Consider the following 25614-nt stretch of genomic DNA (forward strand, 5'->3'; position numbering starts at 1 on the left):
TTTTCCCCCACCCCCATGCTGGTTTTGCTCATGGATATCTTGGCAGATCTTTTTCTTCTTCTTCCTTTGGAGATGGAGGGTGTGCACACACCCCAGGAGTAAATTATGTGACCCATTCTTCTTCTGCTGCTTCCTCCTCATGACTTCTCAGTTGCCTGCTCCTGGCTCCCAGGTGCTGCTTCGCTCTGAACTGCAGATGGCTCTGAATGTACTGCGAAATCTGTCGGCAAATTCAGCATTCTCCCCACCCCCACCCCCGAGCCTCCTGCAACCTCTAGCTATGCACCTGCATGGCCTCCCCTAGGGACACGGAGAGTGATGATCCATAAATAACTTTAACTTCGTTCTCCCGTTTCCCAAATGGCGTTCCTTTCCCCTAATTACAAGCCTGGGTTCATCTGTGGGGACCCCATATCTTCCACCGCCTGCCCGCCCCCCAAGCCCCTTGTCCTTGATTTCGGTTGCAGAAGACTAGGGTGGCAGTCTGGCTGCCAGCTTGCTCAATCGATGATCATCGCTATGGCAATGGGAAACATTTTGTCTCCATGGCAACCACCCAGCTGTGGACCCATAAGGGTGTTTCCATGGTGAAGAGATGCACATCTCCTTCCCACCCACCCCCCCTTTTTCTTGCTCATCCAATTTCTGAATACTTGAGCCATGGAAAGGGAAGGAAGGGAAGACATTTTGTTCCTCATTGTTTTCTCAAGTGTGATAGCTTTGATAGCTTTCGCTGGCAAAGGAAGGAATTGGGGAGGGGAGAGAGAAAAAGGGGCTGCAATGTGGGTTTGGTTTTGCTAAGCTAGGAGGCAGTGGAGTCGAAAGCATTCCTTGCTCCTTGTGCAAAAATATTTCTGCAATATTTGTATGGCGGCAACTTCCGTCCTTGGTGACCTGAAATTGCATTTAGGTGTTTACTGAACAAATGCTGTCTCTTTTTACCCTTTTTTTCTTTTCTTTGTTTTCTAAAAAAAGAGCCATCTTCATGGTGAACACACCTGTGCTATCATTGATGAGCAATCAGTGCTACGTGCTCCTGTGCATGAAAATGAGAGGGTCTGCTTCAAACCAGTTAATCTGGTTTTGGAGACATGTGAAGGGGAAAGAGTACATTATTGAGGCATTTTTAGTCATTGGTTTGAAAGTAAATTCAATTCGGGGATGCATTCTGTTGGTTCTCTTATGGGTTCAATTCTGGTATGGGCGGCATATTCACTTTGAGGACCAGCATGCTAAGAGGGTTGGTTTAGAAGCTGAGAGATGTTCAAATCACCACTTGGCTATACTGTATAGCTGGCTGCAGGAGTGTTCACACATTACATTCAGCAAGTATACAACCAGTGTGCACCAACAGTATGGCATTATACTCAAAATGTGTAATGTAAGGATTTCTAATATACATAGGGAGGTGTGTGTGTTCATACATCTATAGCTTAACATAAGAGCCTGCTGGATCAGGCCAGCAGTCCATCTAGTTCTCACAGTGACCACTGCTGGAATGTTTGCTGTGGATTAAACCACAGAGCCTAGGACTTGCTGATCAGAAGGTCGGCGGTTCGAATCCCCGCCACGGGGTGAGCTCCCGTTGCTCGGTCCCTGCTCCTGCCAACCTAGCAGTTTGAAAGCACGTCAAAGTGCAAGTAGATAAATAGGAACCGCTCCGGCAGGAAGGTAAACGGTGTTTCCGTGTGCTGCTCTGGTTTGCCAGAAGTGGCTTAGTCATGCTGGCCACATGACCCGGAAGCTGTACGCCGGCTGCCTCCGCCAATAAAGCACCGCAACCCCAGAGTCGGCCACGACTGGACCTAATGGTCAGGGGTCCCTTTACTTACTACCTTCAATAGCCTTCTGCTTCCTCAATTGACCTGGCTCTCTTTTAATGCCCTCCCAAGTTTAAGAACTTGTAAGGGGCAAAGGGGTCACAGAACACACAACACATCCAGGTATTCAGGTCCCCTTTTTTCTGCAGAACCTGCTGACTCAGACACCCTCCACCCACCTCAAGTCTGCCTTGTGGCTGCGAGGTGTGACCAGCTGGTTCCTTCAGAAAATGCAAGCGCTTCTGAAGTTTTTGATAAGCCCCTTTCTCTCTCCCCCCACCCACTCCTTAGCAGTGGTAAGGACACAGGGGCAGAGGCGGTGACACCTCAAGGGTGCCTATCACGGCTCAGGGTGGAGGTTTTGAAGGTGGCAGCGGGTGCTTTGGATCTGTGCAAAGGTAAGCTTTGCAGAAAGTGGGAGTGTCGGTGGTGAGGGAATAGCAATCTTCGTTGCAGGTGCTTCTCTTTTAAGGCAGGCGTAGGAGGGCCCCTGGCAAGCGTTGACAGCTTGAACCGTCAGCCTGTCTCCTCTTCTGATGAGGGGAGGCACAGCTTGCATCTTAAGCAGGCTCCTTGCACTGCCTTTTGCTTCTAGGCCCGCTGACTGCTGTGCCACTCTCATTGCTCATCGGGCCTCGGCTTCTGTAGGCAAACCGCCTCCTCTTCCTCCCTCTCCTGCTCCTGATCTGTCTTTTCCCCAACCTCCAGCCTATAGAGGCAAAGTGCAGCCCCTTGAAACCTGCTCTCAATGGGTAAAAGCCCAGGGAACAGATGAAGGAAAGGACGGTAACAGAGCATGTGGAGAAGGCCTTTCTTTCTTGTCACAGCCAAGTCCCTGTAAAGCTGAGCGAAAATCACATCTTGGAGGGTCCTCCATACTGGTGGGTTTTCTGTTTGGCTTGTTTTTTGTGGATGCACTTTGCAATTTTAAGAACACAAAGAAGAGTCTTCTGGATCAGGCCAGTGACCCACCTCGTCCTGTCAGCCAACCAAATGCCTGTGAGAAACCGGCAAGCAGGATTTCAGGACAACAGCATCTTCCCTGTGGTTCCCAGCAAGTGGTAATTCAAGAAGCATGACTGCCTCAGCGAAGGCAGCATTAGCCATTGTGCCTAGTAGCTGTTTATAGCCTTGTCTTCCATTAATTTGTTCAGTCCTCTTTTATAAGCCACCTTGGTTGTCAATCATTGCTGCTGCCTCCTCTGGAGCCGAGTTCCGTAGTTCAACTGTGCATTGCACGAAGAAGTACTTTCTTTGAGTAATGATTCACTAATAGGGAATTAGTGGTGGATATACACTGCCCTGTTGTCCACACATGGTTCTAATTCACCAGTCGTTCTGCGATGCTTCCTCCACTGCCGAGTCTGGAGGGGAGATCTTGCACTAAAGCACAACAAAAAAGAGGATTTTGTGGTATAAAATCCTGCAGGATTTCATCAGGAAGTTAAGGGACACATGCCGAAAGCCGTGAGCTTAGCCACCCTTTGGGTTGACCCTTATTTCGTGTTGTGTCCTGATTAATTCCCTCTGGGTTTGAGAGCTTTTCTCACTGTTCTGCCTTGCGAAAATGTGATCTGACCTGCTGAGCTGACGCTTGGTTCAGCAAAACCTTTCTTCCGATTTTTCTGTGCATCTGATCCAATTCAGTGGGTAAGATTGGATTGATTTTATTTTTTATTTCGCAAGGCACAGAAGGACAAGAAAAGCCCTCTGACCCAGGGGAAACGGGCTGAGCAAAGGTGTGGATCAGCCAATCTCCCTCAAAACTCTTGCAGGTGCAAACATGGAAAATGGGTTCACGTATAACTGCCCTGGACACAATGGATGCGTTTGAGCTTCTCATCCTACGCCCCACCCTGCTGTCAAATCATCCTAACATCCCACCCTGCTGTCAAATCATCCTAACGTCCATTTCTTGAGTAGGAGCCGTGCACTTCCAGGATCACATAATTTTCATGGCCATTCCGCAAGTAATCTGGCTTACCACTCACTGCCTTGCCTCCTGCATTCTTCCTGCCCTCCCTGCAGCTTCCCTGCCAGTCCATCCTTGTTGCTCCCCACATCCCACACCACTTTCCAACGGTTCTGAGCAACCCCTGGCCCAGACGCTACAGGTTAGGTAAATGAAGGTACTATAATAGAAAATGGCTTTAATTGGAAAATAAGCACACAGCATTTGTCAGGCACTCATCCTCAAGGTGGTTTTTTGTTTTTTCGGCAGGTGCGGGGTGTACATATAAGGCTACATCCTTCAAAGCCGTCATTTTGGAATCTGAAAGCAGTCTTCTTCCAGGAATAAAATTCCTGTCCCTTTAAGAAAAGAACCAGGCTCCAAGCTGGTTAATCATTAATTGTTCCATTTCATTATTGGTTGTAGCCTTCGAAACAAAACATCCAGCAAGTCAGTCAGAAGACACACACACACATCCCTGCCCCACAGTCACAAATGCTTTGAGGTTTGTGCCTTTAGTCTGCCTCTTAAAAGGGAGGTTAAAAGCTACGGCATGTGGAGAATTCTCCATCTGTAGCTGAATTGAGAAGGCTGCTGTTGCAATGGCTTCTTTAAAAGGATGTGCTAGATATGGCGGTTAACTGCTAATCCATCTTCCACAACAACTTTCCTTAAGAGGAGCATGCCCTTCAGGTGGGTGATGATATTAAAAGAGAAGCATATGTGTTTGGTATTTAAAACAGCAATTCCTTTGATGAATTCCTTAAAAATAATTTAAAAAAAACAGAACAATTGTTTAAAAGGTGAGCATTGGCATAGGAAGCATCATTAAGCAAACGAATTAAGCTTTTCAAAGCTGCAGTTAGCTGGCTGAAATAAGCACAGGGCTGGCCCTTAGGTGCTCTTTAAAAATGAGGTACACAAAGAGGTGCTATTCCTCCACTGTGTCAATGCAATGAGATTGAAATATCCCCCAGCTGGTGCCTTTAACTACCTTTTCAAAGTTGAACATTTAAGCGAACACAAAGCATTCCTGTTTGCTAGACCATACAGGAAGGGACATTCTAAAGTCGGTGCCTTTAAGCAAGCGCCTCTTAAAAGCGAGGTGCGCCACACAACTATAGAGAAAATAAACTTCCACCATTTTATATCCTCTTCGGTATATGTACGGACACAGAGGGCAGCAAAAAACAGCACCTCTGAAAATACCTCCTAAGACATAGCAAAGTAGCACGACGGATAAGGCTTTGCGCAAAGAGTCTAGGGGCCATTTGTTTACATATACAGTAGACGTAACGTTTCACTCTAGAGTTAGTGCCTTGAAAAAAAAATCTTGTCCCATGAGAGATTATGGGCACCTGAGCGTCACGGACAGGAAAGGAACAGAAATCCCGAACAGAAGTCCTGAGTCTCTTGACTGAAGCGTTTTGTACCAGTTGGGCACCTTTAAGACAAGACACCCTTAAAGGCAGACAAGAAAATGAATCTCACAAGAGTGCCACGAGCAATATTTGAAAAGGTGAGAGGCACGTGAGTTTGGAGAGCAGGTGTCTCCAGGTCCTGTAAAGCATACTGTATATTAAACGTGTGTTTTTTGTAAAACTCGTGTGTTTGATTGTTTGAGAAGCCCTCTCAAGGAGCCAAGCTGCTGCAGAGGACAGGAGCAAATAGTTTGTTCGGTTATGCATTGAAGATGATGGGAGGAGAGCTGAGCCAAGGAGGATTTTGGGAGCTTTGCTATGTTTGGGAACTGCCCTTGGGTCGACGTGGCTGCTCTCCTGAGCTCGATGCAGCTGAGGGTAAGGGGACTCTTACGTGTTTCCTTTCATTGCAGAGATTTCTGGCATGCTGGCATGGGGCTCATAGCACTGAAAGGTCGTTGCAGGATTTTGACCTCTGCTTGAAGAAGCGTCCATTCCTCGGCACGAGACTAGAGAGGAAGCGTTTGGCTTTCTTGGTGAGGCTCTCGCGCCGGCCCCCGGCCCCTTCCCTGCTGAAGCCATCGCCCTCACGCCGACGGCGGCGCAGCCGTATCTGCCGCACAACGCCTTCGAAGAGCTCCTCCGTGTTGTGATGCAGCGCTGCGGACGTCTCGATGTGCTTGCAGTTCATCATGACAGCTAGGCTGCGGCCCTCTGGTAATGGAGGCAAGAAACATGAGAAAAGTAAACTATACCATATGTGTCCAGAGATTAAAATTTTTTGGGAGATGATCCATGAAGAGATGAAAAAATTGGTAAAAGTATCACATATCAAAAGGGCAGAAGCATATTTACTAGGAATCTTGAGTAACGATATCCCCAAAGACAAAATTATCATATTTCTGTATGCAACAGCAGCAGTGAGAATGTTGGTAGCCAGTCATTGGAAAGGAAATTATATCCCAACAAAAGGGGAATGGATATGTAAACTATGCGAGTACCTGAAGTTAGCAAAATTGAAGGATTTAATAAGGCATAAATCAAAAGCTATAATTCAGAAACAATGGGAATGCTTAAATGAATATTTATACAAGCAGGGCTCAAATATAAAAGTTTGGTTGTGCCTAGACTAACCTTGTGAAGAGTATAGAGAACATAAAGATTTGACTGACTATGAAAGAATCTAAGGAAGGGAAATGATTGAAGAACAGATGTAGAGGCGAGCAAGATAAATAAGAGACGTGCGGTGAATGCGGTCGAAGTCTTTTATAATATTTTAACTAAGAGTTATATATTGCAATGTTTGAAGCATGAATTTGGTAATATGGGTTACGAAAAGTATTTTTTTTCTGCTTTCTTTTGTCTTTTTTAGTTTTTATTTTGGAAAATATGTATATAAATGTGTTTATAGTGTAATGTATTGCTCTTTCTTTTTCTTTTTCTTTTCTTGTAAAATTCAATAAAAAATTAAAAATGAAATGAAAAGGAGAAAATAAACAAGCAAACAATTCTCGTGGGTTCCTTCTCCTGCCTCGGCCCTTCAGAAAGAACGAATTATTCCAAAATGGTAGACCGGAAGCCACCTGAATGGTGCGCAGGCGATCTCCCTAGTGTTTAGGGAGCGGTGCCTCTGGAAACTCACCTTCGCGTGAGACCTCCCGGCATCGCGCCAAGTCGCTCTTGTTCCCCACCAGGATAATAGGGGGGTCTGTCCGAGGGCACCCAGCCCGTAGGCTCAGCAGGGTGGGGGGGATGCGTGTGAAGCTGCGGCGATCGGTCACCGAGAAAACCAACAGGAAGGCGTCTCCCGTCTGCAGGCAGGATTCCTGCATCCAGCCTCCGGGATCTCCCTGCGGGAAAAGTTTGCGCGGAGGGAAGAGGTCAAAGTCAGGAAATGTGAGGGCATGTGTATGTCCAGATCAGGGGCTGCCAACCTTTGTTTGACAACAAGGATTTTGGGGGAAGTGCCGCGGGCACCAGTCACAAAATGGCCGCCGCTGGGGGTGTGGCATAATAAGACAAAATGGCTTCCCACCTGAACAAAAGACAGGACCACAATATGGGGGGGGACCCACTCCTGCCTCCTAAACAGTGCCTGTCATATAATGGGGGGGGGCATTGGAAGGGAAATTTACTGAGTGCTTTCACTGGTGTGGATTATTTGGTGATTCTACTTGTTATGGGCATTTCCTCTGTTAAATATTAGCTAGTAAATCATGCATGTTTTATTTTTCTATATCTGTGTATGATTCTAAAAAAATCAGACACACACACAAATTGTTCTGAAGGGGGGAAAAAACAGTTTTGGAAGTCGTAACCAGCAACCTGTTCAAAGAGGCGACCTCTTTCTCTACAAGAGCTACCTGCATTTTTTGTATATGTGGGTGATATTAAAAAGAATTGCGTTAACCAAAGCTGCAGCTTTTAAATATATTGGAAAGTGTAACAGATCAATCCAGCATGTTACCAGAGTGAATGTGACAGCGATAGTAACCGGGGTGGCTGTTGAATGTTTCCGATTGGTGTGTTTGGATACTGGAAAGTTCAGATAAACAGGAGTGTGTTTTACACATTTTTTAATTACAGTATAATTATTCGCATCTCACCTTTAAGGATACGAATTGTTCCAAGGTGACTTTACAACTAAAGTCAAAACACAATAATAAAAAACGCAGTTAAGATAATATTGAAACATATAGCAGCTCCTCAGGATCCTTCCCTGGGGCCTTCTGAATAGGCAGCCACGGGAGGGGAGAAGACATGCAGGTATTTGAAAATGGCAGATTCTGATAAGCGAGGTATTTGGATAATTGCAATGCAGATAATGGGGGTTCTGTTGCTTATTCTCTTTGGCAGTTGGATACACTCTCCATGTATTTGCATAATGGCACTGTATGCTGCAATCAAGCCGCCCAAGAATGCTGCCAGTTTCCAGAACAATTTGCATATTCGTGCATGTCAGTGGTATACACCCCCGCCTGACTCCCAAACGGCTGTGTTAATTTAATATGGATTTGCATAAATTTGCATACCACTCTCCCTCACTTCAGGGATACTGTGCAATTTTGGAACGCATTTCCATGCAAACGAGATGCTAAAACAAAACAATAATAAAACAAGGCAATTCCATCCGGTTGTCTAGCTTTGCGTAAATCTTGGATATAATTGCAAACGTTCATTATAACCATGCCATGATTTTTTTTGCATAATTTTACCTTGTTTCCGTTTGACCCTTGCAGTAACCAAGAGCTGCAGAGAAAACTGCCCTTGCCAACTGGAAATCCCACTCCACAATCTCCAAAACATTCTGATATTGCCTGGCATTGCCCACAATATCCTCTAAGACTTAAGATCTAGAAAACCGGTTCAAATAAACAATAACAACAGAGATTCTCAGAATGCTGGATTTGTAACTGACTGAGAATTTCTGTAGACCTGAAAAATTGTGGAATACCGCAATTTTGAAAACAGAAAACCAGGGCAGATGCTGGAGCCACCGGTGTAAATACTCTCAATCTTGTCAGGATGAAGCCTGCTATGTTCTGTGCTAGACTGGTTAGATTGGGGCTGTCACCCATCTAAATATATATGTTACCATTCGTGGGGCAATGAATCCACTTTGGAAGATGGGTGACTCACAAAATGCTGTTTCGGGAGGAAGAGTAAATTCCCCTCCCATGCCGCTATGGTCCCAATCCACCCCTTCTGCTCCTGATGGCAGCTGTATGTTAAAACTAAAAGGAATGAGAGATCAAATCACAAGTCTCCATTGTATGGTCCAGTTATGAGTTTTGATTCAGTCATCATGCCTTTGCTTATGAACAAGCCAACAGCTTTGAAGACCAGAGCACATTTTCTGTGGGTGGTATTCAGATAAGTCATACCCAAAGTAAACCCACTTGAAAGGAACAAAACATGACGATGTTAGGCCTGTTAATTTCGGTGGGTCTGCACTGAGTAAAACTTCATTGACTATCACCTTTTGTTGTTTCGGATTACAAGTAGTCTGTGTCCCAGCAGATGCTTATTTTAGAATCAAAGGCGTTCCTTCGTTTGTGTGTAAGAGATAACTCTATATGGTCATGCCTTCCATCTGATGGTTGACGCAACTACTTGCATTAATAATAAATTTTAAGACGTTTCCGGTGTGTTGCCAGATTTATCAGCTTTTAGATGGGATGAGAAGAGAAGGCTCCCTGGAAAAGACCCTGATGTTGGGAAAGATGGAGGGCACAAGGAGAAGGGGAAAACAGAGGACGAGATGGTTGGACAGTGTTCTCGAAGCTACAAACATGAGTCTGACCAAACTGCGGGAGGCAGTGGAAGACAGGAGTGCCTGGCGTGCTCTGGTCCAGGGGGTCACAAAGAGTCGGACACGACTAAACAACAACAAAGATAGGATGGAGAACTTTTTGCCGTAATATTTCTCCCCCTGCTGGGGATGACGCTCTGGATACATCCCATCTCAATAGGTAGGAAGGGGACCAAAATGCACCTACCTGGTCCCAGATGTCATATAATATTAGAGTGACTTCTTCATCATCTACGTAGAAATTTCTTTCGTAGGAATCCTCTGAGGGAATAAAAGAAATGTGGAGAAAGAAAGGGAGAGAAAAGGAGGTTTAGTATAGCTTGAGTATCACCTTACAAACTATTGCCAGATATGTCTGTACCACCAAATATCCACTTCGTGGCTGATTTGTCAAGTTATATGGGTAGAATGTGACCATATTCTATTCAAAGGAGACCATTAATGGGACTAAATTAGCCATGGCCATTAATTTCGGTGGGTCTGCTCTGAGTAGGACTAGCTGCAACCCTATACATTTAATGGTTGGAAAAGTTAAGGGGAGCCTAGGAGAGCCTCCTGGGTATAAATGTGGGGTAAGAATTAGATAAATGAAATTATTTTTTGAGAAACATCTCAAGGTAGTGTAGTTTATCCCTCACCGAGTCACAATTTCCAGCAACCTTTAGCATACAACCTGCCCATTATTTATTTGCAAGTGTGCTTTGAAGGCTTAGTGTGTACACAGCCTTAGACACAAACACACACTCATGTATATTATATGATGTCAGGTTTTTAAGATAGCAGCGATTTGAAACTTTTCCAGAAGATCTATCCCAGCTTCCCCTCAGGATTTTAAGAAAATCACTGCAGCAAAGTCAATTCCCACAGCCATCACTTTGAAATTCTGGCCTAACAGCTTAAATTCCACACAAAAACTTCCATTTATCTGGAGAGTTTTTACCTTCCCCTTCTTAAACAACAATGCTATGGAAGGCAGAAATTCAACAGGTGAATGGAGAGCAGGATGCTGGACTTAATGGGGCCTTTGGTCTGATCCAATATGGCTCTTCTCCTGTCTATTTAAATCAATAAAAATAAAATGTCCTCAGGTGGAGCACGCCGTTCTCTCCTGTTCCCCTTCTGCTGCATGTATGGCAAGAAAAGCAGGGCCTCTTGAACTTCTGCTGTTTTGCAGAATGAAATATTGCAACGCCATCCCCTGGCATCTTCTGGGCTCACCTGTGTGCTCTTCCTCGTGGTGGGGGCCCCCTCTAAGGCCTCCAAAGATGGCCGCCAAGGTGGTCTTCCCCACCCCGCTCTCGCCAAGCAGCATGACTTTGTAGGGGCCGCGTCCTCCTGCGGGGCTGGCCCCCCCAGTGCTTCCCACTTCGGGGGAGCTGGGGGGAGAGTCCAGTTCGTCCACCGCCGACGCCCTCACCAGCTGGTGCTTGATGGGCAAAGGCATGCTCCCACGCCGTGGTCCGGCACCCGCCAGCGCCGAGGGCAACGTCATGGTGGACGGCAAGCTGCAGGAACAGGGGCGAGATGCGCAAGAGGGTCAGAGCGTTTCAGCACCAGGACACATCGTGCACACAAAACATTTTCAGGTGCAATTCAGGCCACTGAAACCGCTCAGGCTCAGGGGTCAGATAAATCCTCACCCTTCAACATTTCTCCAAAGAAAACAGGGACATCCTAAGGAAAAAGTGGGAGCTTCCACGCTCAAATCAGAAACTGGGTCGGCTTCTCTAAATCCGGGACTGTCCCTGGAAAATAGGGACACTTGGAGGGTCTGAGGTTTCCTGGGAACCAGATAGCTGAGTTAATTTTGGTCACAACTGCCCCATGCATTTAAAGCACATTTATGCCACTTCATGGCTTCCTCCAAAGGATCCTGGGAACTGTAGGCTACCCCTCCTCACGGAGGCACCATCCGCAGCACCCTTAACAAACTACAGTTCCCAAGATTCTTGAGGGGAAACGATGTGTTTTGAATGGACTCTTAAATAGTTTTTTAAACCCAAAATGTATTGGTTTTGTGCTGCCGTTTTCATTCTTGTTATTTGCATTTGTATTTTATAACGTTGATTATTTTTATGATACTTGTGTGGTTCTTCTTCACTCACTGGCTCTTTACCACAGAAAAGGACAGTCTGGGAAAGCGAACAGATCCCATTAATTTTACCACAGGGTGTAGAGCTGGGGTCGGCAACCTAAGGCCCATGGGCCACAAGTGGCCCACAGGGGTTGGTTAACCTGCCCACGAGCCGCCCTTGAACCGAGCTGCTTGCTTAGCAAGTCCCCGCGCGCTGCGCTAAACCGGGGCAGCATGGCGCAGGAACTCACTTCTGCGGTGCCGGAAATCATGTCTGCGCATGCAGACACTGAAAATCGTGCCTGCACAGACACAAACGCTGGAAATCATGAGCGTGGGCGCTCACGCGTGCGCGTGATCCCATGGAGGGATCTCCGCTGGAGTGAAAAGGCGAGGAAAACCTTGCCAACCGCTGGTGTAGAGATATCACAAGGTTGTCCAAAGATACTCCGTGTACTCTCTGCCTCAAAAATAATGTGTGAAAAAAAGGAATATGGAAATTGTTGTGGGTTTTGTTTGCTTGCCCTTTTGTAGCTGAGATGTCCACAAGTATATCTGAGGAAATCTTGAGTTATCTCTAAATGGTAAACATTATTTTCATCACAGCACCATGCCACACACAGAATACCAACTAGGCTCGTGTGCCAGGCTAATAGCACACATTCTCTGAGGCAATGCCTATGTTCCCACGTGGCATTTTATGGCTAGCAAAATACAAATATATTCACCAGGGGCGTGACAGAGGGAGAAGGAGGGAAGAATGCTGAGTGCACACCATTCATTTACAACCCATTTACCTCTTTAACAGTCATGGCTTCTCCCCACAAAATACTGGGAACTGTAGTTTACCCCCACAGAGCTACAATTCCCAGCTCCTTTCATAATGCACAGTTCCCAGCATTCCTCTCTCTCTCTCTCTCTCTCTCTCTGTGTGTGTGTGTGTGTGTGTGTGTGTTTGAAATCTATGTTATGTATGTAGCCAAAGCAGGTGCAATACCGTGTATCTGCAGGTTTTCAACATGACACAACACACAATCACGCTTTGGTTAGAAGCACCAAACTCCCCTTCTCTTTCACACACACACACCGTAGAGCTAGAGACACAGTAAAGCACATAAACAATTCACATCTCTCTCTCTCACAAACAAGCACATTTTCTCTACCTCCCTCACTTGCACATTCTCTACTTCACAAACACATTAAAACTACCCATATTACTGAGTATAAAGACAGGCAGGCAGGCAGACACAATATTCGATGGTCTCTTTGTTTATTCAAAACATTTACACTCTGCCTTTTCTCCATGAGCTCAAGGCAGTTAATCACGCAAGTGAAAATAATGGTGGAATTTGATACATGTCTGTATAGAAGACTGCCAGTTACCAGGGACTGCTGAGCTGAAGGAGACCTGGGGTCCCTGGGAGGATGCACCCCCTTTTCTCCCAGAAATTACATCAGGGCAGGAAACAGACCAGCTTGGCCCCATCCATTGGCCAGTGAAGGTTCAGCTGCTCAAACACTTGCTTTCCTCCTCCCTCCCCATTCGTTATTCCTTTTGGATCATGACTCAAGATTGTGAACCTGTAGGCAGGGGCTGGTGTACTTTTTAATATACATGCAGTGTTTTAATAATTTTGGGTACTTTTTAAGTGTCAAATGAAAATTTTAAAATGTAATAATATTTCTACTAAACAAGTGATCATGGGGCAGCAGGCTTAGTTTGCGATTTTAATTAACAATTTAATCACCTTCAACGAAGCAGCCATAAAACACTAAGAAGAGAAACAGTACAGCAATCATTAAATTAATTAAATGTAATTAAACCATAGCAATTGCTACGGATTTTATCCAATGCTAGTCCTGCAGGGTCATTGAAGTGAATGGACATGACTTAGGTTAGTGGGTCTAATCTAGCTGGATACAACTTGTCACTTCCAAAAACGGAGCAACAATTTATATCCGTCCTCCCTCAAAAGAGGTAAGATTTTGGAGTGTCATAAGTAGGTAAGATTTTGGAGTGCCATTTGAGAAGCTACAAGGCAGGCCTCCCTTTGGAGGGAGCCACTGAAAAAAAGGCCCTTTCCCTTTTCCAAATCAGGAATATTTCTGGGCGATACAGCACACACAGGAGGATCTCTGATTATGACGATCTTGATAGGAAAGCAGGTTCCCGTAGGAAAAGGTGGGTCAAGTCTCTTTCTCTGCTCCACGGGAAATAAATGGCTTTTCAGAGACACCCGGTGTTGAGGCTTCGGGGTCTGAATTGGCACACAGAATTTTCACCCAGGTTGACCCGTGCGTAGTTTGACATGTGTGGCGGGGTATTGCCATCCCTCGCAGCTTGGCTCGCTTTCTCGAGTTACCAGGCACCGCTGGGCATCCATTTCTGTTCTACAGTTGTGGTTTGCATATGGGCCTCTCTCTTTCTAAGTCAGGGGAGTATGAGTAAGTGTAGCTGCTCCACCAGCCCTCTGCTTTTTCTTTCTCTCTTGCAGACTTCCTATTCTGCAATACAGACAGAAATTCAACTGGCAGAGCTTTCTCTAGGTTGGAGATGCAATAACGGAATACATTTTGCCTGGCGTGCAGTTTGTACAAGGCAGAGGAGGAGCTTAGCTGGGGTAGGGGGTGGGGCGGCCATCTTAAAAGGACAGGTGGGAAGAGCATCCTGGCTTTGGGCAGAAAAGTGGACTGCTTTTACAGCTTTTTAATTCTACACAACACAGCAATAAACACACCTTCGGGAACAGCCTGCCAATAAAACCCACACGTGGTCCCCTGCTTAGAAGCATGTACAAATAGAACGAGAGAGAGAGGGCAAACACAAACGCCTTCTGCTCACATAGGACAGACACACCCACAGAAAAAAAAGACACCAGCACTGACACCAGCCCAGGGAGACGGTGTCAGTTTGTCACCAATACACAACAGGACTGCATCTCATGTGCATGTGGTCCCTGGGGAAACACATCAATACTTGTGGCAGTGTCACAATGCAGGCGCACGCACACCGGCACGATCGCCATGTGCCTGAAAACGCCATCCATGCTTGGGTTAAAACTATATCCTCATTTGATCCACCTGATGGGTTCAGTAGACACTGAAACACAGAGGCAGCCAAAACTGACAGGTTCGCTGTGTATGCACATCAACAGAGGGCATGTGAGCACATGCAACTGCACACCGTGGCTGTATACACACACTGTGTGTATTGACTGCATTTATAGCCCAGCCCACCTTCCTCCCAAAGGAGCCGAGGGTAGCAAACAAGGGGTTAAACAATAAGCATATATTGAAAACGATTATGGCACAGATGCAAACTGGGAAAGACTTCAGATTCAAAGGCTTGCTGAAGATGTTCGGGTTCAGCAAGCACCGAGAAGACAACAGAGATTGCACACATCAAGGGGAAGACATTCCAAAGGGCAGGTGGAACACCACTAAAAGTCCGATTTCTTCATTGTGCGGAACGGACCTCCAGATAAGGTGGTGCCTGCATGAAGCCCTCAGCTGTAGATGTAGCGGGCGTATAAGGGGTGAGACAATATTTCAGGTGTCCTGGTCCCACACTGTGTATAGACCAAACTAGCACCTTGAACTTATAGCCTGGTAGCTAATTGTACCACCCCTAGAGAATACTGGGAACTTTAGTTTACCCCTAACAGAACTGCAATTCCACTTGTCAAATTACAGTTCCCAGGATTCTATGGGAGAAGCCATATGCACCGTGCGTACACAGCTTCAGACTCAAAACATAGCTAAGGTTTAAGTGGGCATCACAATGCATCTCTCAGGCACCCAAATATGTGATGCATAGGTTGTCTACTGAACACTGAAGGAATATGGAGGCATGCACAGTAACACCACACAGACACATCAACATTCCTCACTCTGTGAGCCTAAAAGCAGAGATAATACCATTCCAAACATCAATACTTACACAAACCTAATTATCCTCCATTTCATTGACTACTGGAATGACAGGCGTCTACGGCATGTCACTCACGACCCCGTGAGCCGCAAGAACAAATATAGCTGCACCAACCCAAATATAGCTGCACCATCGGAGCATGGGTTAGAATCACAGAATTGTAGGCTTGGAAGGGACCCCAGGGGTCATCTAGTCCAACCCCCTGCAATGCAGGGATCCAGTGCTAAAGAATCTCTCACAGATCTCTGCCATCCAATCTCTGCTTGAAAACCTTCAAGGAAGGAAATTCCACCACCTTTCGAGGGAGTCCATTCCACTGTCAAACGCTTCTTACCGTCAGAAAGTTCTTCCAAATATTTAGCTGGAAGCTCCTTCATTGCAATTTGAATCCGTTGGTTCAGGTCCGACCCTTTAGATATTTGAAAATTGCTGTCTTATCACCTCTCAGTCTTCTCTTCTCCAAGCTAAGCACATGCAACTCCCTCAACCATTCTTCATACAGCTTGGTTTCCAGACCCTTTGTCAAAGCAGTGTTGTGTACTGCAACTACTTCTGCATGAGGACCCGTGGCACACTCGCTGTGGAAGCACCAATCTCACCGATGGCACAGACACACTCTTTTATCCGCACGAGCCCTCTCGTTCCTTACGAACGCTGCTTGCAAGCGAGGTTACGCGCACCCACACCCAGTGCGGGCAATGTGCTTGTCCTCAAACACCACCATAAAACCAGGAACACGAACATTAAATTGTACTTTTGGCTGTTGCACACCAAAGCACATGCCAATAATTTCTCCCAGTTTGCAGCTCTGAGCGGTGGGAGGAAACCGGTTGCCTAAAGGGGTCCTCCAGTGCAGCTACCACATTAGACAACTTACGACAAACTCGTGAACATTGTGACAACACTGGCAAGCACTGCACATATCAGACCCATCAAATTTGACTAGATTCTTACTTGGGAGGCAAAATCCACCACGCACCATAAAGGCGAATTCAGCTGAGCCGAGATGGACTGTCTGAATTGTATTCTCAGTGGTACGCAGTTGTCTGAAGGAGACCACCATGTGGTGGGTTTGATCATCTCCCTTTACCCCCACCCCCCACTCCACCCCCCAGCTTGCCAAAATCTACCTTGCTGGAGGTGTTGGAATCCTTTAGGGCAATTAGGGTGCCTTTCCCACCAATCTGGTATGATGGGAGCAAGGTGGAATAGAGTTCGAATATCCGCAATTGTTTCGTGCAAAATTCCAAGTCAGAAAAGTACACTGGCCGGCACATCAGTTTAATAACCGCTTAGATTGTGGCAGGAGCGTTTGCAGTCAGGCAACAGCCTACTTTGTCGGATGCCCGAGTCGAAGATGGGGGCTTTTGACTGTCCTCATGTCTCCGACAGAGGCATTCATGCTCTGCCATGTTCTCCGCTCATTCCCACGCCGGCTGGCACACTCATCAGTGCAACAATGCCGGTCTTGGCACACGCTGTCTCTCACAGACATCTGTTGGAGACATGGCAACAAAGGCACAATACCCTGTGGAGGGGACAAACCCCTGGTTCCCACATCACCTCCCCCCACCTACACCCCCCCCCCCCACACACACCAGAGAGCCTTTATACCCAGCTCACCGCCTGCTTTTGAATGGAGTAAAATGGGGGCCTTTCACTCCTTGGAAGATCTGCTTTCCTCCTCTGTGCCTCCAGAGCTGTCAGCTAATCCACCCTTTTAAAACCCCTTCCCCTCCCTTATTAAAAACAAAAAAGCAGGAAAAATAATAATGCAAACAAACCTGGGGATGCCCCGCCCTGGAGGAGAGTCGCACATGTTTGGAAACTGCCAGGCCGGTCCGTGTCCCCAAACCCACCTGTTCGCGACGCGCCAAGACCCAGAGGCGAGGATGCCAAATTTTGGAGGGGAACCCAGGTTATGCCCACGGCTCCCTGCAGCCCAAATGTGGAGGGAGGAAGGAAAGAAGGAAGGAAGGGGGAGAATTAGCAGGAGGGATGTGTTTGGATGATAGGAAGGTGGACCTAGGCGAAGGGGGTGTGTTTATGGAGAGGGGAGAGCGTGGAGGGGGGGGGGAGAGAGAAAGAGGGAGAGAGAAAGAGGCTGTAAATGATTGGAGGATGGATGGAGAGGGAGGGAGGGGGAGAAAGGTGCACGGAGGGAGGCACAGCCAGATGGGAAGCAAGATTAGGGCATGTATATGGGGGATTAAGCGAGCCTGTGTGTCTGTGGATGGGTTGGCAAATTGCTAGGCAGGAACATTTGCACTGGGAACGGATCAATAGGCTGATTAATCTTAGGGGGACGAGGGTGCTGGTGGATGGAGGGAGAAGAGAGACAGGCAAAGGAGGAGAATACACACACACACACACACACACACACACACACACACACACACACACATATCTATTCTGCCTTTCGGCTAGAAAACTCAGCTATAAAACCCAACATGATGAAATGGTGTAAAAAGATATAGCATGGGCTTTGTTTTCCCTCCACGTTGGAGGCAGTGTGTCTCTGAATGCCAGTTGCTGGGGGAATCACAACTGGGAAGAGCGCTGTGGCACCCAGGTCTTGCTTGTGTGGCTTCTTAGAGGCCTCTGTTTGAGAATAGGATTCTGGGCTAGGTGGCAGGATCCAGCAAGGGTCTCCTTCGGCCTTTAACACCTTTCAGAATTGGGCTTGGAGGTGCTGTGGTCGATTCCCTCTGCTGCAGGACACGGTTACACACCCACCAGCCCCTTCCCCCTGACCAGTGTCCACAAAGAGGGTGCCAAAAGTGGAGGTAAGGTGCCTTGCGGTGAAACTGCCTGCAGGCGACTCAAGGAAGTGAGCCATGCTGCGCACTGTAGGTAGAGCAATATTAGAATTAACGATAGAGGTATCTTCTTCTTCTTTGGCAATCACTCGTAGCCGAGTAAGATTGTCTTCCATAAATACAGTTTTAACAATGAGTCTGTAAATGACCGTGGAGGCCAATTCTGGATCCACAGTGGGGACATTGGTTTCCGGGCAGGAGCTGATCATGGTGTGGATTTGCCAAGCGTGCCTTCCTCCTAGCACGTTTCTCCCTTGCGTCCTGAGTTCGAGTGTCTTCAAAGCCCATGACACCTTTGGTAAAGGCTGTTCTCCAACTGGAGCGCTCGCAGGCCAGTGTTTCCCGATTGTTGGTGTTTATACTACATTTTTTTAGATTTGCCTTGAGACAGTCTTTAAACGTGTTTGGTTGACAACCAGCGTTACACTTTCCATTTTTAAGCTGGGAATAGAGTAGTTGCTTTGGAAGATGATCATCAATATCAGTGTACTGGAAGAAGCAAAGATAAGAGGTATATCTGTGCATGAGAGACCCTGAGGATTTGGAACGGTGACTCCCATCTGTTCCAGGCGTTTAAAACAGTGTCATACAACTTTATAGGGCCATGGCTTCCCCCAAAGATTACTGGGAGCTGCAGTTTGGAGAGTTTTTAGAATACGCCCCCCCCTCCTGCAGTGCTACAGTTCCCAGAGTGGTCTGTCCATCTTCTCAGGGAGCTCTGCGAATTGTAGCTCTCTGAAGGGAATACAGGGGTCTCCTAACAGGGTTCAGCATCCTCAACAAACTACACTTCCCAGCAAGGTTTTTGGACTACAATCCCCATCATCCTTGACCACTGGTCCTGCAAGCTAGGGATGATGGGAGTTGTAGTCCAAGACAGCTGGCGACCCAAATTTGGGGAACCCTGCTTCCCGGGATTATTTGGGAGAAGCATTGACTATTTAAAAATGGCCTGTCACTGCTTGAAATGTACAGTATAGCACAAATGGGGCCAAAGAAATAAATATGGTGTGTGTATATTTGTTTGTGTGTGTGTGGGAGGGTATTTGTTGGAAAGAGAGAGTGAGAGCCTAACGCAAAGAGAGATATATATAAGATAATGAGAAAGTGAGCATGGAGGGATAAACAAAGGAGACAGATGGATGGGTGGATTAAGGGAAAGACTGATAAGGGCAATTTGTGTGATTGCGAAAGCACATTTGCAAAATCCACTCTGCTGTAGCCAGTGCTGGTCCTGCAGCAGAGCAGACCCACTGCAGTTAATTAACATGGCTAAATTAGGTTCGTTGATTTCAGTGGGTCTACTCTAATTAGAACTGTGTATGTTTATTGGTTTGTTAAATTTGTATCCCCACCTTCATCCCAAAGGAGCCCAGGCAAACGTGGGTGCACACAAAATAAAAACAATGCATTATTATTATTATTATTATTATTATTATTATTATTATTATCACCTGCCCCTCTATTTTAAACAGCTTTAAAAATATATCCAAAACACTGATGCAGTCATCGAGGTAACTGATGATGTGGAAAGACGGTGAATGTTAGGTGGATAAATGAATATTCAAAATAGTCACGGGAGGAAGAAAGAGTAAACAAAGTAATTGGATGGAGAATGAAACCAAGAGAGGGTGGGGGGCTGTGGAGCATCCATTGGTGAATGGTTTTCGTATAGGAAGGGGATGGGCAGAGATGAGAGAGCACGCACAGGAGAGACTCTCTCCCTCTTTAATGATGCTGAATTAGCTGCTCAGCCTAATTAGGCAGGGGGGAGGGAATTATACAGTTAGTCATGGGTGGGAGGATGCTAATTAGGCTTAATTAATGCCTGCCATAGGGTGAGAGAAGGGAGCCCCCCTGGGAGACACGGGAAACAAGGCTGAAGCTGGCTGGGCCCGTGGGGACCCTCTGCGGGCAAGCGCCCCCTCCTGCATGCTGATTCTGCTCGTTTTGTGCTTAGAGGTTGAGGCATCCAAATGACAGCACACCTGGTTGCTCTGCAAGGCCTCGTTCAGCATCCTTGCACTTTCGGCCTCTCTCTCCCTCTCATACATTCAGCCTCAGCTGCAATCAGCGAGGCGTCCTCCTTGCCCTAATTGCAGCCCAGGGAGGATTTGAACTCATGGCCTTTCTGATCCCCGGGAGGCAGTTTCCATGCTGTTGGCAGGGCAACAGACCGGAGCCGTTTCAGGCGAGGGCGGTGGTAGAGAAAGGGACGAATTCTGGGCCTCTATTATCCATCTGTGTTAATGAATCCAGAATGACCACCCGTTTGGCACATTTGGAAAGCTTTTTGTGTGAACAAGGCCACCGATGCAGCCTGGATGATAATAGCCACGCAGAGCAAAGTAACCCCTCAACCTTATGACTGAAAATAAATACTGTAGGTTTTTTTACAGAGTTGCTGGGATTTCCCTGTTTATTGGTGCCTGGCAGCTATGCCAACTGCAGTTATGTCCCAAGCAGGCCCAGGCAGTCGCTGAAGTGGCTACAAACCCCCTCACCCACAAGACCTTTTAGACTGGGGGAAAAGGGTATTAAGGGATAATCTTGGTGAAGGATTATTTGCAAATAAAATAGCCTGTGCTGTTGGCTGTTGGTAGTTGATCATTTCCCCTCATGCTGTTTTCTTTTGCAAACCTTCCCAGGTAACAGAAGTTGGTGATCTGTATGCCAACCTTTTGTTTGTAGTACTGAATTTACTGCATGCTGCTTAGTTAAATCAATCTGAAGTGTGTGTAGATACTTTTGTTAGAAGAGTTGGGAAGGAACATCAAGAGGCCATTCAGTCTGACCCCCCCTTGCAAAGGCATAATAATAATAATAATAATAATAATAATAATAATATTTATACCCCACCCATCTGGCTGGGTTTCCCCAGCTACTCTGGGCGGCTCCCAAAAGAATATTAGAAACACGATAAAACAACAAATATTTAAAAACTTCCCTAAACAGGGCTGCCTTCAGATTTCTTCTAAAAGTTAGAGTTGCTTATTTCCTTGACATCTGATGGGAGGGCATTGCACAGGGTGGGTGCCACCACCGAGAAGGCCCTCTGCCTGGTTCCCTGTAACCTCACTTCTCACAGGGAAGGAACCGCCAGAAGACCCTCGGAGCTGGACCTCAGGTTCCGGGCTGAACGAAGGAGGTGGAGACACTCCTTCAGGTATACGGGCCTTTGAGGCCGTTTAGGGCTTTCAGGGTCAACACCAACACTTCGAATTGTGCTCGGAAACGTACTGAGAGCCAGTGTAGGTCTTTCAGGACCAGTATATATAGCCTCGGCGGCTACTCCCAGTCACCAGTCTAGCTGCTGTAGGCTTCAATCACCAGCTTCTTCATAGCCTTCACAGCTTGACTTGTGCTAACTGCAACAGGCACAGGGCACCGCCACAGACACTTTCTTGATTTACCTGCACCAGGCAACACATCTCTCTCTTCCCACTTTTAGAACTGCGTGGGTCCACTGGCTGAGTTATCTTCACAGCAGCTCAACAAAGGCACTGTTTTTGTCGGTTATGTCTCACATACAGGAAACTGAGACTCTGAGCGAGGACGACTCGGAGCCATCCGTGGCTTGTTTCCATAGCGAAGGCTTCGGGGATGCTGTTCTTACAGACTGATGTAGCAATCTGTAAGAACAAAGGGTCCCGATGTATTTTCACCCACATACAGTGGTACCTCAGGTTACATATGCTTCAGGTTACATACGCTTCAGGTTACAGACTCCGCTAACCCAGAAATAGTGCTTCAGGTTAAGAACTTTGCTTCAGGATGAGAACAGAAATTGTGCTCTGGCGGCATGGCAGCAGGAGGCCCCATTAGCTAAAGTGGTGCTTCAGGTTAAGAACAGTTTCAGGTTAAGTACGGACCTCCCGAATGAATTAAGTACTTAACCCGAGGTACCACTGTATGTCTTTGCCAAGTATCCTGGGATAACGTCAAGCCATTCTGTCTCTCTGTGGTTCCTCACATTTCTTGTCTTAATTCTGCGCTACGTTGGGGGGGGGGGATCTGGCTGGCAGGGACTGTTAGGAACTGTAGTTCCCAAAACATCTCGAGGGCACCAGCTTGGGAAAGGGTGGTTTACACAATCTGCTAACCCTGGGATGAGAGAGACACAACCTTGATCATGGCTAGAGGGGTAGACTCTCCAATTTGGGACTCGCCCTCATAAGCACGTCAAAGGCGGACCAGAGTTGAAGTACCGCATTTTTTGCTCTATAAGACTCACTTTTTCCCTCCTAAAAAGTAAGGGGGAAAGTGTGTGCATCTTATGGAGCGAATGCAGGCTGCACAACTATCCCAGAAGCCAGAACAGCAAGAGGGATCACTGCTTTCACTGCGCAGCGATCCCTCTTGTTATTCTGGCTTCTGAGATTCAGAATATTTTTTTCCTTGTTTTCCTCCTCCAAAAACTAGGTGCGTCTTATGGAGCGAAAAATACGGTAATTGCTACAACTGACCGTAGAAACAGCTCTAGGCAAATGGGTCTCTCCCTCATCACATCCGCCGAAACCTACAAGCCTTTTTCGGCAGCCGGTTAATTAGATGGCTCAGAAACAGAAAGACTGGTGTGGGAATCCACCTTACAGTTCAAAATCTCTCTTTTTAATTCTTAGCAAAAAAACTTGAAAAGGCAACAGAAGGTGAAATAACAAAACAGCGCAGCCCCAGTTAGTGGTCACAGCTCAACGGACTAAAATACACAGTGCAAATATTTGCTCATCTAGAACTCGACGTTGTCAGTTATCCACACACACCTACCCAGATGGGGGAAAGAACAGAACAAGACAGCAGTAAAACATGAACTCCTGACTTCCATTAAATGTCGCCACTGATTTCTCCGAGAAACATCTCTTGTCAGCAAATAAGAATAAATTATATATAATTTATATATGTATATATATCTATATATCTCACACGCATACATACTTGTGCCAGCAGCTAACAAAGCCAGGGGAACCAATGCACTGTGGGTCCATTTCAATGGGGCTTGAACATCTCACCTAACTCTTTTTTTTTTAAAGGGGGGAGACAGGGAATTTGTGGCCTTCCAGAGGTTGCAGCTCCCATAATCCCTGTGTACTGACTGTGCTGGCTTAGGGATGATGGGAGTCGCAGCCCCACTTCCCATCCTTGCTGGGGAAGGAGTTCAAGGCCCAAGTGGGCCAGGAGAGGTACAGTAATAGCTGCCAACTGCAGAGGCCCCCCACCTCTGCCCTGTTTTGCTTTGTCTGAGTCACGTGGAGCGCCCATAGATTGTGCGATTAAGAAGGCACCGGTTTAGCGAAATCCTGTTAGGAGGTTTCTTTACCTGACAGGATTGCAGCGTATCGTTTTGATTTGGAATGTTCTGCAGACTTTTTAATCTGGCGGGGCTCCCACCTCACCCCCCTGTTTGCTTATTAACAGCTGGATCAACAATTGAAGAAGAAGAAGAAGAGTCCATCATAGTCATTGCATCTGAGCCTGTTATTGCCAAAACGAATCTCCATACAGAGAATCGTGTCAGTTGAAAAACAACAGTGAAAAACTGTTTTCTTTCACCTCTATAAGGCTTTATACAGACATAGCTTAGCCTTGCTACTGGGTTTCAGCAGCACGGCCACCACATACCCTGTGGTAGGGGATAAGGAACCTGCGATTCCTCCGACGCTGCTGGACTACAACTCCCATGAGTGCCAACTTCTGTCCAAGATAGTTGGGGTGCTGGGAGTTGGAGTCCAACAATATTTGGAGGCTCAGAGGTTCCCCAGCTCCAATTCGCACCTAATGGGCAAGAGGCAACAGAGTGTGAGAGAAATTCCACTTCTGAGATGTGGGCTCTCCTTCCTCTCTTGCCCCTTCAGCCCCTCCTGAAACCCTCAAATTATGCTCCAGAAGGCAAGGGGACCCCCTGAAGAAGATCTGGAGGCAGCAGTGGAGAAACCAGAAACATTCTTGCGCAAAGCTGATATCTTTTACACAAATGGGCAGATAACATTGAAAGTCACCCACAACGTACTTTTGAAAATGTTTTTCGAATATTGTCAGTTAAATTATTATTATTGTTGTTTTTAAAAATAGACATACAAAGATCTGGGCAAAGACTCAATGCCGATATGACCCTTTTATGCTCCTTTTTAAACACCTGTCTAAGAAAGATGATTAAGAATGAGCCACTGCCTTTTTAAAAAAAATCAGGTAGAATTAAGAGTTGTTAACTGTTCTAAGGTCATGTTTAGAAAAACATCTCTTCATGCTCTGACTGGCTTGAATGAAGCCTTAACTTCATCTTTAAAAAATAGTATTCTTTATATTAAATAGCCAGAGATAACCTTTATGTTTTAAAATCTAATTTTTATCATCATTTATACCAAGTTATGTTAATTTATTGGGCCTTTGGATCCATGCATCGTTTTCTGTGCTTTTGGTCACCACCAAAGAAATAATCTGCAATGATCACGACTAAAAATCTTAACTGATCACTGCTCTCAAGGAGCGTTTTCTTTAAAAAAATAAATCCTTCATACAAATTTTCCTTATTTAAAGCTGTTCAGATATTCCATGTGCAAAATTTAACTTCTTTCATTTTCTGTGTTTTTTCAAAAAATAGCTTACTTACAAAACATTTAATCAATAAAACGAAGAAAACATTGTCCATCCTTTTCCTTGCCTAAGGCTGCAATTCTATCTCTATACCGGGGAGTAAGTCCATTTGAACAAATTTGGGATTTACTCCTGAGTAAACATACATAGGGAGTGCACAGTCAAAATGTTGTTTTGCAACTACTGCAGAAGAATTTAAGAAGAGTTGCTGACTTCAGCCTTTCCTCCTCCTTTTAATCTTTCCACAACTCCACAATAATAATTTTCTAGTCCACCTGAATCACTTGATTTTTTTCCTCTCTTATGTGGCATTGCAAAATTAGGATTGGGGTCCCGCCAATTTAGTCACTGCTTTTAAGGGTTACAGTGCCTGTAAGGGTTACTTCTGACTACTACATAACTCTCCTTCCTTCAGGCAGACATAGCTGAGCTTCTCCCTGCAGAAGCATATTTCATTTCCTCCTCCTCCTCCTCCTCCTCCTCACTTTCCAAGAACATTTCTTAAAATGTCAAGTGCATGTACTCCTATCACTTCTTCCACACAAGCCGCGATTTCAGCACCGACTGAAACAAAACCCGTGGCAGGCAGCTCTCAGAAGATGGAGGTGTCAAGATAACTGGGTGGCCCCTAGGGATTTGTTTTCTCTCGTCTCGTTGTGCAGAACTAGAAACAGCGATGGTATACCAGATCAGAA

At 46.2% G+C, this 25614-nt stretch overlaps 1 protein-coding gene across 4 annotated transcripts; it reads right to left on the reverse strand.

Annotated features, from left to right (window-relative positions):
* Positions 1–3953: 3953 nt before the first annotated feature.
* Positions 3954–18067, reverse strand: REM2 (RRAD and GEM like GTPase 2). 4 transcript variants are annotated; one of them, XM_083707101.1, is made up of 5 exons: positions 17369–18067; positions 10723–11009; positions 9692–9765; positions 6835–7042; positions 3954–5906 (listed from the first exon to the last, which is right to left on the reverse strand). In XM_083707101.1, the coding sequence occupies exons 2-5, from the start codon at positions 10994–10996 to the stop codon at positions 5632–5634; spliced, it is 831 nt and encodes a 276-aa protein (XP_083563227.1). In that variant the 5' UTR covers positions 10997–11009; positions 17369–18067; the 3' UTR covers positions 3954–5631. The 4 variants fall into 4 exon arrangements, with proteins under 4 accessions (XP_083563227.1, XP_083563226.1, XP_083563229.1 ...); XM_083707100.1 differs by having other exon boundaries at positions 17294–18061; XM_083707103.1 differs by lacking the exon at positions 17369–18067 and adding an exon at positions 16640–17020.
* Positions 18068–25614: the final 7547 nt, after the last annotated feature.

The sequence above is a fragment of the Podarcis gaigeae genome, assembly GCF_964106915.1.
Source record: "Podarcis gaigeae genome assembly, chromosome: 13".
NCBI lineage: Eukaryota > Metazoa > Chordata > Lepidosauria > Squamata > Lacertidae > Podarcis > Podarcis gaigeae.

Excerpts from the sequence above, each read along its gene's own strand:
- REM2 (XM_083707100.1), bottom strand. The coding sequence starts at position 17,328 with ATGTGCGACTCTCCTCCAGGGCGGGGCATCCCCAG. Across the intron at positions 9,766-10,722 it reads CCACGAGGAAGAGCACACAG|AGGATTCCTACGAAAGAAAT; the intron begins GTGAGCCCAGAA and ends TTATTCCCTCAG. Across the intron at positions 7,043-9,691 it reads TATATGACATCTGGGACCAG|GGAGATCCCGGAGGCTGGAT; the intron begins GTAGGTGCATTT and ends CTTTTCCCGCAG.